This window comes from Danio rerio, chromosome 19 (assembly GCF_049306965.1).
Source record: "Danio rerio strain Tuebingen ecotype United States chromosome 19, GRCz12tu, whole genome shotgun sequence".
NCBI classification, from domain to species: domain Eukaryota; kingdom Metazoa; phylum Chordata; class Actinopteri; order Cypriniformes; family Danionidae; genus Danio; species Danio rerio.
In genome coordinates, this window is record NC_133194.1 from 7561764 (window position 1) to 7574523 (window position 12760).

Here is a 12760-nt window from a genome sequence, read left to right on the forward strand (position 1 = left end):
AACAGAGTTTAGATTTTTTTACTACATTCAATTGAAGTAACTGTGAGCAAAGTTATTATAATTCAGCATTTCACATTTTAAATTGGACACTATTTTTAAATTTGCTGCAAATTTAAGTTCAGTTTAGTTTGTTTCATTAATAGTTGGTTTTAGTTTCGTTTTTTTATTTTGTAAACACATTGATATTTATTTTTTTATATTTTTAGTTTCGACCCTAGTACTTTTAGTAGTTCTAGTGTATTTAGGTGTCTTGTATATTAACCTTGCTCAAACAAACACTGACCTCAAAACCACACAAAAATATCAAATAATAAATATAGGGAAGAATTAAGACATATGTCACATGTAAGATCAAGTATGGAGTAAACATGCCTATTTTGATGAAGAAAATGTGTGTAAACTGCTTCTCTAAACAGCCGCAGGTGAGTGCTTATCAATAAAAAAATGTATATATATATATATATATATATATATATATATATATATATATATATATATATATATATATATATATATATATATATATATATATATATATATATATATTATTTATTTATTTATTGCTAATTACTATTTTATTTCAGTTTGTTTTTCAGTTAGTTTTAGTTTTTCATTCATTTTCTTTTCAGCTTAGTCCCTTTATTAATCTGGGGTCACCACAGCGGATTGAACCACCAACTTATCAAGAATATGTTTTACGCAGCGGATGCCATTCCAGCTGCAACCCATCTCTGGCAAAGTTTTATTTTTTTCCATTAGAATTTTTGCATTTTATTTCAGTTAACAAAAGACCAACAGTTTTAGTTTCTATTTTTTTTTTTACTAAAATTAACATTATTTTGCTAATTATCATTTAGAATATTTTTATGCTATTTATTATGTTTCTTTTAAAAATTATAATTTTTTTTGTTAATTATAATTTTATTTCAGTTAGTTTTTCAGTGACGATTGTTAATTTTATTATTTCATTAGAATTGTTTTTATTTTATTTTAGTTAATGAAAGCCCAATTTTCATTTACTAAAAACAATTATTATTGTTTGCTAATTATTATTTATTACATTATTAAGCTATTTATTATTTTTGTTTTGAAAACTATTATTATTTGCTAATGATTATTTTATTTCAGTTACGGCTGTTAGTCTTAGTTTTAGCTGGTTAGTTTCTTTTTTATTCATTTGAATTTTAATTTATTAAAAACAATTAATATTTTTTGCTAATTATCATTTATAATATTTTTATGCTATTTATTAATTTCATTTAGAAAATTATTACTATTTATTAATTATTATTTCATTTCGGTTAATTTTTTAGTAACAGTTGTTAGTTTTAGTTTCCTTATTTATTTATTTATTTTTCAGTTAATTAAATTCTAATAGCTCTAGTTTTCATTTTTGTTTACTAGAGCAATTATTAATTTTTGCTAATTTATAATTCATTATATTATTACACTATTTATTATTTTAATTTTGAAAATGATTATTACTTTTTGCTAATTATTATTTCATTTCAGTTTTCCATTTTTCAGTGAAGATTTTTATTTTTGAGTTCACATTTTTGTGTTACATTTTTTAAAAGTATTTAATTTTTTATTGACAGTGTTTGTTTTAGTTAGTTGAACAGTAATTCATGATTAGTTGAGTTAATGAAAAAAAATGTTCTAGTTTATGTTATTGTTTACTAAAAATAACAAGTGCGCTTGTGTGTGTGTGTGTGTGTGTGTGTGTGTGTGTGTGTGTGTGTGTGTGTGTGTGTGTGTGAATCTTACACTCCACCACCAGCTTCAGGTTGAAAACTTTGTCTTCCATCTGCGTCCTCTGATTCACCACACAGGTGATCTCCTTCCCATTCTCCACAGGTGTTGGAATCATCCGATATTCGCTCTTCACGGTGACCGTACCGTCGCTCTCGGGCACTGAAGTGTGGTTATAGCGGCCAGTGATAGTCGTAATCCAGGAGATTGTTGCCTCTGGTTTTCCTTGCGCTGCTGCACAAGTCGCAACCACAACTTCAGAAGTGCCTGCTCTCACTGGGATGGCGGTGGCCGAGTTTTTAGGTTTCGCTGAGGGAGAGAAAGAAAAACTAAATGAGTTTCACCGTGAGGTTTTTTATTAATCAAGTGGCACTTAAGCGACACAATCCTGCCATTGACACACATTAATGGGATAACGCACAGCGCATTTTGAAAATAAATTCAGGCTATTTATACAAAGCCTCTTACTTACCAAACAAAAAATAAATGGATGTGAAGTATTGATTGACTACATGAGACGAAAAGAATGTGCAGTAATATGCAGTTGAAATCAGAATTATTAGCCCTCCTCAGTTATTAGCCCCACTGTACATGTTTTCCCCAAATTCTGTTAAACAGAAGGAACACATTTTAAACATAACAGTTTTAATAATTCATTTGCAATAACTGATTTATTTTATCTTTTCCATAATGACAGCACATCATATTTTATTTGTAATATTTTTCAAGATACTCTTCAGCTTAAAGCAGGGGTCAGGAACCTTTTTTTAGCAAAGAGCCATTATTGATATTTTGGTAATTGTTTTTTTTAAAGAGCCATTGGTGTATATATATATATATATATATATATATATATATATATATATATATATATATATATATATATATATATATATATATATATTAGGGATGTAAAGGTATCAGAATTTCACGGTACGGTAATACCTCGGTATGAATGTCACGGTATGGTATTTATTGAATCATTTACAGGAAAAAACAAAACTTATGAAAATACTACAAAAAAGTGCCAAAAGTGTCAATGACATACAAATTAGCCATCTATCTGTAAGCTTTGAAACAGGAACTTCAATTTTAATAACAAAAAAATATTAAACCATGTAAAAAAATTAAGTTTCAATTTAGTAGTGTTGAAAACTTCATCACATTCAACATTTAATCACTCACTCACTTAGATAGAGATGGGTTTAAAGGAAAATTATCATATAATTATAATCTGGTAAAAGCTAATATCTCTGGGTATTTACAATGTCCCCTGCAACAGAAAAAAACCCCTCTCATTTGGGACTGAGGTTTCTGGGACAAGAGAGATATGACTTGGCCCAGGTTGACAGCAGTGGGTAACGTTGTGCATTGTCTTTCCCCCACTTGAGAAGACAAACCATGAGTGAGATAGAGGTCTCATGTCTGCATCAATCTGAACAGTGTGCTGTGTTTCTGCAGTCCCCATGACTGATTATTAGTCGTATTCCCCAACTCGCAGGCACGTGCACACACAGTGCTCAACCTGTGCAGTGCACATGCCCTTTTTAGTCTTGGATAGAAAGTTCCCTTCCAAAATGATCAAAAGTGCCCCCGCGACGCGACATACCCTCCGTCCCCGCTTTACAGTAAGTTACGCGCGCGACAACACAGCTGATAAGAACTCGCGCGACAACACCACTATTCACTACGCGCGCGACAACACCACTATTCACTACGCGCGCGACAACACAGCTGATAAGAACTCGCGGGACAACACCACTATTCAGTACGCGCGCGGCGACAACACCCGCTTTAGGGTTTTCCAGCTCTTTTTGATCCCCGCTTCTAGCAGCACACTCCATTTCCGCATTACTGGATCTGTAGCGACAACAGACCGCAAGGGATTATGGCCAAGCCTGGGCTGATGGGAATTGTAGTTTCCGGTACCTCCCGTTCGCTTCATTCGCCTGAGCAAATTTTCTCAGAAGACCTATAGTTTTACCGAGTCATGCGACTACGGTAATATCGAAAAAAAATAATATTGCCGTATGACGGTATTTACAATACCGTTACATCCCTAATATATATATATATATATATATATATATATATATATATATATAGTTGAAGTAAGATTTAGCCCCCCTAAATTATTAGCCCCCTATTTATTTTTTCCTCATTTTCTGTTGAACAGAGAGAAGATTTCTTCAACACATTACTTTTATTCCAGCCAAAATTAAACAAATAAGACTTTTTCCAGAAGAAAAATATTATGGGAAATACTGTGAAATATTTCTTGCTCTGTTAAACATTATTTGGAAAATATTTAAAAAAGAAAAAGAAATTCAACTGTACATGAGACAATAAACTGACACAGTTCTGCAGGAAACCAGATGCCTGAGACAGTCAACTATAAAGATCATTATCCAAAAATATTTTAATCACTCACTAGAAAAGAATAGAATAGAATAGAATAGAATAGAATAGAATAGAATAGAATAGAATAGAATAGAATAGAACAGAATAGAACAGAACAGAATAGAATAGAATAGAATAGAATAGAATAGAATAGAATAGAATAGAATAGAATAGAATAGAATAGAATAGAATAGAATAGCATATTTGAGAGCTGTGCAGTTATATCCAGAAGTGAGTTGTCAGTGTCAGATAACACTTCTGAATCTGTCATTATTCATGCTTCTTTGTTTACTTATTGATCTAATGTTTAATGAGCAGAACGGAGATAACGGTTTCATTCAATTAAACCTGTTAACAGGTTCATGTTCATTTATACAATTGAATACGCACTTGAACGAAGAGTGTCGAAATATGGGGGAAACAATTATTCATTGTTATTCAGTGTAAAAATGAAACCCTTATTCTGACCTGTACTTAATAGAGTTTTAAACAGAATATGTGAATTAATTGTATCTTACAGGATTAAAAACTTTCTGACAAACCAGCCAAATCTTGTGCTTTGAAGATGACGGTGAAGTATAATTATTTCAAATGACATTAAATGAGAATTTAGGGTCTTAACTGTGATCTTTAATTAAAATGTCATCAAAAGATTCTTGTTCTCAATAAGCCTGACAAGACTTTTAGCATAGAAAATGCATTACATTCAATGACATGTTAGTGAGCGTCTTCTGTAAACAACAGGAGGACACGGTATGTTTCTGTTCATCCATCCATCTACATATCCATCCATCTATTCCTTTAATCCATCAATCCATTAATTACTTAATCCATCCATCTATCCATCATTACTTTAACCCATATATTCCTATCCATTCATCCATCAATCCATCTATTCCTTTCTTCCATCCGTCCATCCATCCATCCATTAATTCCTTCAATCTATCTATCCATCTATTCCTTCCATCCATTCATCCATCCATACATCCTTCCTTCCTTCCTTCCGTTTGTTCGATCTATTCATCTATTCTTTCCATTAATCCATACATACATGTATTCTATGTCATCCAGCCATCCATCTATCCAACCATCCATTCATCCTTTCATCTCTCCATCCATCCATTCCTTCAATACATCCATCCATCCCTTCAATCTATCCATTTCTTCAATTTATCCATCTATTCCTTCTATCCTCCATCTATTCCTTCCATTCATCTTTCTATCCTATTCTATTCATCCCTTCCTTCATTAATTTCTTCCTTTTTCTATTAATCTATTCTATCTATTCAATACATCCATCCATCCATCCATCCATCCAATCTATTCCTTCATTTCTTAGTTTATCCATCTATCCATCTGTTTCTTCCTTCCTTCCTTCCTTCCTTTCTTCTATCGATTTCTTCCATCTATCCATCCATTCCTCAATCCATCCATCTATTCCTTCCTTCCTTTCTTCCATACATCCTATTACAATCTATTCCATCCATAAACCCATCCATCCATCCATCTATTACTTCTATCTATTCTTTCCTTTGTCCATCCATCTATTCCTTCCATTCATTTATTCCTTCCATCTTGCCATCCGTCCATCCATATATCAATTCCTTCAATCTATTAATCCATCGATTCCTGCTATACATACATCTATTCCTTTAATCCATCTCTTAATCCATCAATTCCTTCTTTCCATCCATTCATCCATCCATCCAGCCATCCATTCATTCATTCTATTCATTCATCCATCTATACATCCTTATTCTTCCTTCCATCTATTTCTTCAATCCATTCATTTAGTTCTTTCATTCATCCATCCATCCCTTCAATCTTACCATCTAATTCTTCAATACAATAATTCCTTCAATTCATCCATTTATTACTTCCATCCATCCATCCTTTCTTTCTTCCCTCCTTCCTTCTTTACTTCCTTCCTTCCATCCATTCATCAATCCATCCATCTATTCCTTCCTTCCTACCATTTCTTTTTTCCATCCATACATCCTTCTATTCCTTCCTCCCATCCATCTATTTCTTCCATCCATCCATCCATCCATCCCTTCTTCCCTTCCTTCTTTCCTTCCATTCATCTATTCCTTCATATTTTATCCCGTCAATAGACCCATCCATCCACAATCAATCCATTTTCTCAATCCATCCATCTATTCCTTCCTTCCTTTCTTTCATACAACCTATTACAATCTATTCCTTCCATCCATCCATCTATTCTTTCCACCCGTTTATATTTTGAGCTATCCATCCATCCATCCATCCATCCATCGTTTTGTTGAAAGTCCCTTGAAATACATGGAAGAAAATTCAATTGACACTAATTTCACAAAAAAAAAAAAAACTGACAATGGTGAAATCAAGCAATGTTTTTAATTAGCAGAGTGAACACGGTTTTCTCAAAACTACCAAACGCAGTTAAAAGCAAGAGGAAACGAGACAGATAAAGCAAGAAGTTAACAACAACACAAGACAAACGCAGAGTTAACGTGCTGCTCTTGTGCACCCAGAGGTAAACAATGAAAGACAAGCCGGGTGAGACGCTTGAACAGCCAACGTGGATAAACAGGCAGCGCTGATTCATAGCATCACTCCGTCTCTGATGATAGCATTAGCTTAGTCATTCAAATGATGAATCAGGCTAATGGGCGACATTAGCATTAAAGCAGACAGCAGAAATGCTACTGTGAGCAAAGCTAATGTAGTTTAGCGCGACTCTGCGTCTGTGCTTTCCCACAGTTGCAAATTTTGCAAGCCTTGAAATTTGTTGTCTAGACGGACGCTTAATGAATATTTACAAGATATCTAATAGCATTTTGCTGGCTATATACTATTAGGAAACACTGTAAACATTGCTTTTTTATTAGAGCGTGCTAATTATTTGGCCATTAAGTTTGCTAAAGACTGTGCCACTAGGCTCATTTCACGCTCTCTGCTCATGTCAAGACTTGCAAGTACTGTATGAGAGCCGGGCGATTTTAACAGCATCTCTGATTTGCAAAAAACTGAGATTAAAATGTTTAATTTGCTGCGTTTGAACCATTTGAAAAACACAGATTCAGTGTTTTATGTCAATCTGCATAGTTTTTTATGTGTCTTCAATTAGGCGTGAAACCATAAACTACATTTTATGAGAGTTAAACAGAGATGCAAAGAACTGTGTGCTCACACTTTTTAAATAGTTTATTTTACTTAACATCCATCTATTCCTTCATTCCATTCATCCATCTATTCCTTTAATCCACCCGTCCATCTATTCCTTTAATTTGTCCATCATTACTTTAATCCATCCATCCAACTATTGTTTCCATCCAACCATCTATTCAATCCTTCCATCCACCCATCTATTCCTTCCACTCATCATCCATCCTTCTATCTATTTCTTCCATCCATTTATTTATTCCTTCAATCCATCCATTTATTCTTTCTTTCTTTCTTTCTTTTCTTCATCTATCCCTTCAATCCATCCATTCATTCATCCATCTATTCCTCTAATCCCTCCGTCAATCTATTTCTTTAATCCATCCATCTATTGCTTCTTTCATCCATCCATGCATTCATTTCATTCATCTATTCCTTCCTTCAATCTATCTATCCCTTTAACCAATCCATTTACCCGTCTATTACTTCAATCCATCCATCTATTCTTTCCTTCCATCCATCCATTCTTCCATCCCTTCCATCCAACCATTCCTTCAATCTTTCCATCTATTCCTTCCTTTCATCCATTCATCTATCCCTTCCTTTCATTCATTCATCCATCCATTCGTACAATTCATCCCTTCCATCTATACATCCATCCATCCTTTCCTTTAATCATTCATCTATTCCTTTCATCATCATCCATTCATCCATCTTTTCTTTTCATACATCTAGCCCTTAAATCAATCAATCTGTCTATTCCTTAATCCATCAGTCTATTACTTTAATCCATCCATCTATTCGTTTGTTCGTTCGTTCCTTCCTTCCTTCCTTCCATCCATCCATCCATCCATCCATCAAACCATCTATTTATTAAATCCATCCATCTATCCCATCAGTCCATCCATCCATTCCTTCAATCCATCCATCTATTTCTCCCTTTCATTCATCCATTCATCCATTCCATCTATTCATCCATCATTTCCTTAAATCCATTCATCTATTCTTTCTATCCATCCATCGTCCATCTATCTATCCATCCATCCATCCATCAATCTATTCCTTTCACCCATCCACCTGTTCTTTCCTTTCTCACATCCGTGCATCCATTCATCCATCCCTTCAATCCACCCATTCCTTCAAAACATCCATCTATTCCTTCCTTTCATCCATCCATCCATCCATCCATCCATCCATCCATCAATACATTCAATCCATTAATTTTTTCTTTCTATCCATCCACAAATTGATCCTTTACTTTGACCCATTCATATATTCCTTACATCTATCCATCCATTCCCTCCATCCATCCACATATTCCTTCAATACATCCATCTGCTTTAATCCATCCATTTCCTCAATTCATCCCATCCATCATGCATTCACCCTTTCAGTCCATCCATCCATTCCCTCAATCATTCATCTATTCTTTCCATCATCAATTATCCATCCATCTATCCCTTCAATACATCCATCTATTCTTTATTTTCATCCCTCCCTTCTATCCATGCATTCACTCCACTTTTTTAACAGTTTATTTTACTTAATATCCAACAAATGGCTCATTTTAGCAGTAAAATTCTGTTAACTCTACTATTCACAAGCATTAATATTGTACTTTTTATGCATTTCTTACTCAGAAAACCTTAGTTTTGTATGAACACCATTTGGTTTCAGTAAATTTCCACATCCCAGCATGCTTGACTTTATCCTGTAGGAATAAATGTTGAAATGAAGTGTAATTTTGTGTGTTTTTGCACACATGGAGAGATCTACTACTGTTTAAAATGCATCCATTCTGTAATTTTAAAGGTTCCTAATTTCCTTACTGAAGTCTGCTTTACACAATAGGTTGTCATGCATGCTAGGTAAAAAAAAAAAGATACATACATATGCATATGCAAATACATATGCAAATCCTTTTTCATTCTTTCTTAACCCTACTCTGATTGGTCAGATGGCCCAGATGGTGTGTCATCCATCCATCTGAGAATGTTGGCTCACTACCATATTTGACTGGAGGTTTCCCTCCCTCATTAATCACAAACACTGCAACAATTGTTTAGATTTTGCTTTATCAAACCCGAGTCCGTCCACCCACACTTCCATCACAGGCATGACATGAGTAGGCATTTCTGGTAAGTGGCACCTTATCGAAACTTATAGCTATGTAATATACACTACCTGACAAAAGCATTGTTGTCAATTCCAGTTGTAAGAGCAACAAATAATGCTCAACTTCTAGCTGATCATTTGGAAAATTGGCAGAAGGCAGATTTTTCAGATGAATCAATCATCTGTTGAACTGCATCCCGATCATCACACATCCTGCAGAAGACCTACTGGAACCTGCATGGACCCAAAATTCTCATAGAAATCAGTCAAACTCGGTGAAGGAAAAGTCATGGTTTGGGATTACGTTTAGTATGGGGGGGTGCAAGAGACCTGCAGAGGGGATGGCAACATCAACAGCCTGAGGTATCAATACATTTGTGCTGCCCATTACATTATAAAACCACAGGAGAGGACAAATTCTTCAGCAAATTGTTCAGCAGGATAGCACTCTTTCTCATACTTCAGCCTCCACAAAAAAGTTCCTAAGAGCAAAGAAAGTCAATGTACTCCAGTATTGGCCAGTCCAGTCACCAGACATGAACATTATTGAGCATGTCTGGGGTAAGATGAAGGAGGAGGCAGTGAAGATGAATCCAAAGGATCTTGATAAACTCTGGGAGTCCTGCAGGAACGCTTTCTTTGCCATTCCAGATGACTTTATTAATAAGTTATTGGAGTCATTGCAGAGATGTATGAATGCAGTCCTCCAAACTTATGGGAGTCCTACACAATATTAATTCCTTTTTCCACTGCAGCATGACTTTATACTCTACACTGTACATTATTTATGTTAGGTGACAGAACTTTTGTTTAAGCAAAGTCAGACCTTACTGTCTAAATTAAACAATTAAAAATCAAGGCATGATCATATTTGATTTAGGTAAAATAAGCATAATCTATAATCTATCTAAAACTTAGATAGGCGACAAGACTTTTGTCAGGTAGTGTACGCAAAAGTGCTTCATAGATAAAAGCGAGAGGCTTGTACATGAGCGAGATGAACATTTTAGCATTCAGTTGTATACACACATGCTTATTTAATGTGCGTGCATCTGCTTTATGCTTATATGCATGAGTGAATTGTGATTTGGTGCTTTAAATTGTTGAATTCTTTCATCATAAACAACAACATGAAGATGTGATGCAAGTAACAGATATATTTTGCAGCCTCAGTGATTGATTTTGGATAAAGTGCGTAAGTCATGGTAAAAAATAGTTTCAAATGTTATTTTGTTTTTCTCAACATGATGTTGACAACACAAACCAGCAACAAAGGTTTGAAAGTCAGTGCAGTTGCTCTTTTAGCATGCAGAGAATGAATGAAATAGGAATTCCTGACAGCTTATTTGTGCGGTTCAGAATCAATTCTTTGTTTTTAAGAGGCAATAACTTTATTTACCAAAATTTTGTAGACCTTTAACATTCAGAAACAGCTACATTAGATACTACATGGAATGTAATATTCGAAAAACCATAATTTCCTAAAAATTTAAATGTACTCATGGTTCATTTTTATTTTGGTTTTAAACCTTCACATGCCATAGCCATGTCCTCCTGCAGCCCAAGACTGGTTACTCACTGAAGCTAAGCAGGGATGAGCCTGGTCAGTATCTGGATGGGAGACCACATGGGAAAACTAGGTTGCTGTTGGTGGTGTTAATGAGACTAGTAAGGGCCCAGTCGTAATGCCCCAGTATAGTGAAGGGGACACTATACTATCAGTGAGATCCTGACTTTCTGTAGTCATTAAAAATCCCATGGCACTTCTCGTAAAGAGTAGAGGTATAACTTCGGTGTCCTGGCCAAATACCCTCCATCAGCCCTTACCCATCATGGACTCTCAATCATCCCTATCCACCGAATTGGCTCTATCACCTATTGTTTCTACACTGCACCAATAGCTGGTGTATGGTGAGCGCACTGGCGCCATTGTCCTGTGGCTGCTGTCGTATCATCCAAGTGGATGCTACACACTGGTGGTGGTCTGGAGAGACCCGCCTTCATGATTGCAAAGCACTTTAGGTGTACGGCCATTCACAGTAAATACACATTACTTTCCATTACATATGAGTTTCTTTCTTCTGTTGAACACAAATAAATTCTTGAAAATGAATAAACTGTGACCCGTTGACGTAGGAAACCAAAATGCTATGGAAGTTAATGGGCCCCAGGAACCAGCATTTTTCAAAATATCTTATTTTGTGATCAACAGAAGAAACTCTAACAGGTTTTAATAGTTAATAACGACAGCATTTTCCTTTTTTTTGCATGAACTAACTCTTTAAAGTCCATTTCTGCATTAAAAAAAACACAAAGATCGTTGTTTTGTTGTTTAAAATGCCTTTGGAAAAGCTTTGACTATTTAAACTCAATAGTTATGCTCACACCTGCTAGAAGAATTTAATCTGATTTTAGCTTCTCTTCTGTTGATAGGAACCACAAATGTTGCGATACAGTTCACAAAGCATCGATTTTTACTACTATGAATTATTCCTGGAGTCTGTCTTGTTTGTAGGAAGCGCTGAGTATAGCAGCTCTATAAATAAACAAGTGTTTCTTCTTACCCAGCATGATAAGAGTGGTCGTTCCCTGCTCGTTTCCGCTGGGGTAAGTGGCGTATTCGCAGATGTACCTGCCAGCATCAGCCATCCTCAGTTTGTCGATCCTAATGGACGGGTTCTCCAGGGAGCCCTGTGTGAACTTAACTCGGCCCTCGAAGTCTTTATTAGGGAAACTGGCTCCGTATTGTGGGTGGAATACAGCAATGTTCTGCCGATCGTTTTCCGCACGTTCAAACATCCACGAGACCTGCCAAGCAGAAAGGGAAAGGGTATAGATATGTCAAACGATTAAACATGAATAAACGCATTCAAAATAAAAGTTCACATTTACAAAATATATTTGTGCGTACTGTGTAGATTTTTGTGTATATAAATGAATAATAAATATTATATAAATATAAATGTGTGAGCCTCTCTCACTTTGGACATTTGTCCCGCTGGCGTGTTCATGAGGTAACTTTTCCTTTCCTCTTGGCTGTTAAAGCGATACTTGTGGATCCAGACACGAGCGTGCCTGAGGTGCGAGTTTTATTATGGATTACCTGTGATAACATTGTATTATGCGCATAGAACTGTAACTGAGGCTGTTCTTCCCGCGTCACTCATTGGTGAACAGCGCTTTTATTTCTAAAGCCAATCGCAGCCCTTTCTGTTGAGCGGGTGAAGACAATGACCAATCATAGGGGTGTAAGACATCCTTTGACAGTGCACAAAAAGCAAGCAGTATAATATTTACATTAGTTTATTTGCTATAAATGCTCATGTTGTCTTTTGAGCATGTATTGGAG

General features: G+C 35.3%; 1 protein-coding gene across 2 annotated transcripts in view; it reads right to left on the minus strand.

Annotated features, from left to right (window-relative positions):
* The window catches only part of pvrl2l (PVR cell adhesion molecule related 2 like), a 332887-nt gene that overhangs the window by 172347 nt on the left and 147780 nt on the right, over window positions 1-12760 (minus strand). For both annotated transcript variants that reach the window (XM_017352250.4, NM_001430892.1), the window contains exons 3-4: window positions 11976-12219; window positions 1768-2061 (exon numbers count right to left, since the gene is read on the minus strand). In XM_017352250.4, coding sequence (XP_017207739.1) covers window positions 1768-2061; window positions 11976-12219 — 538 coding nt within the window. The remainder of the gene's footprint in view (window positions 1-1767; window positions 2062-11975; window positions 12220-12760) is intronic.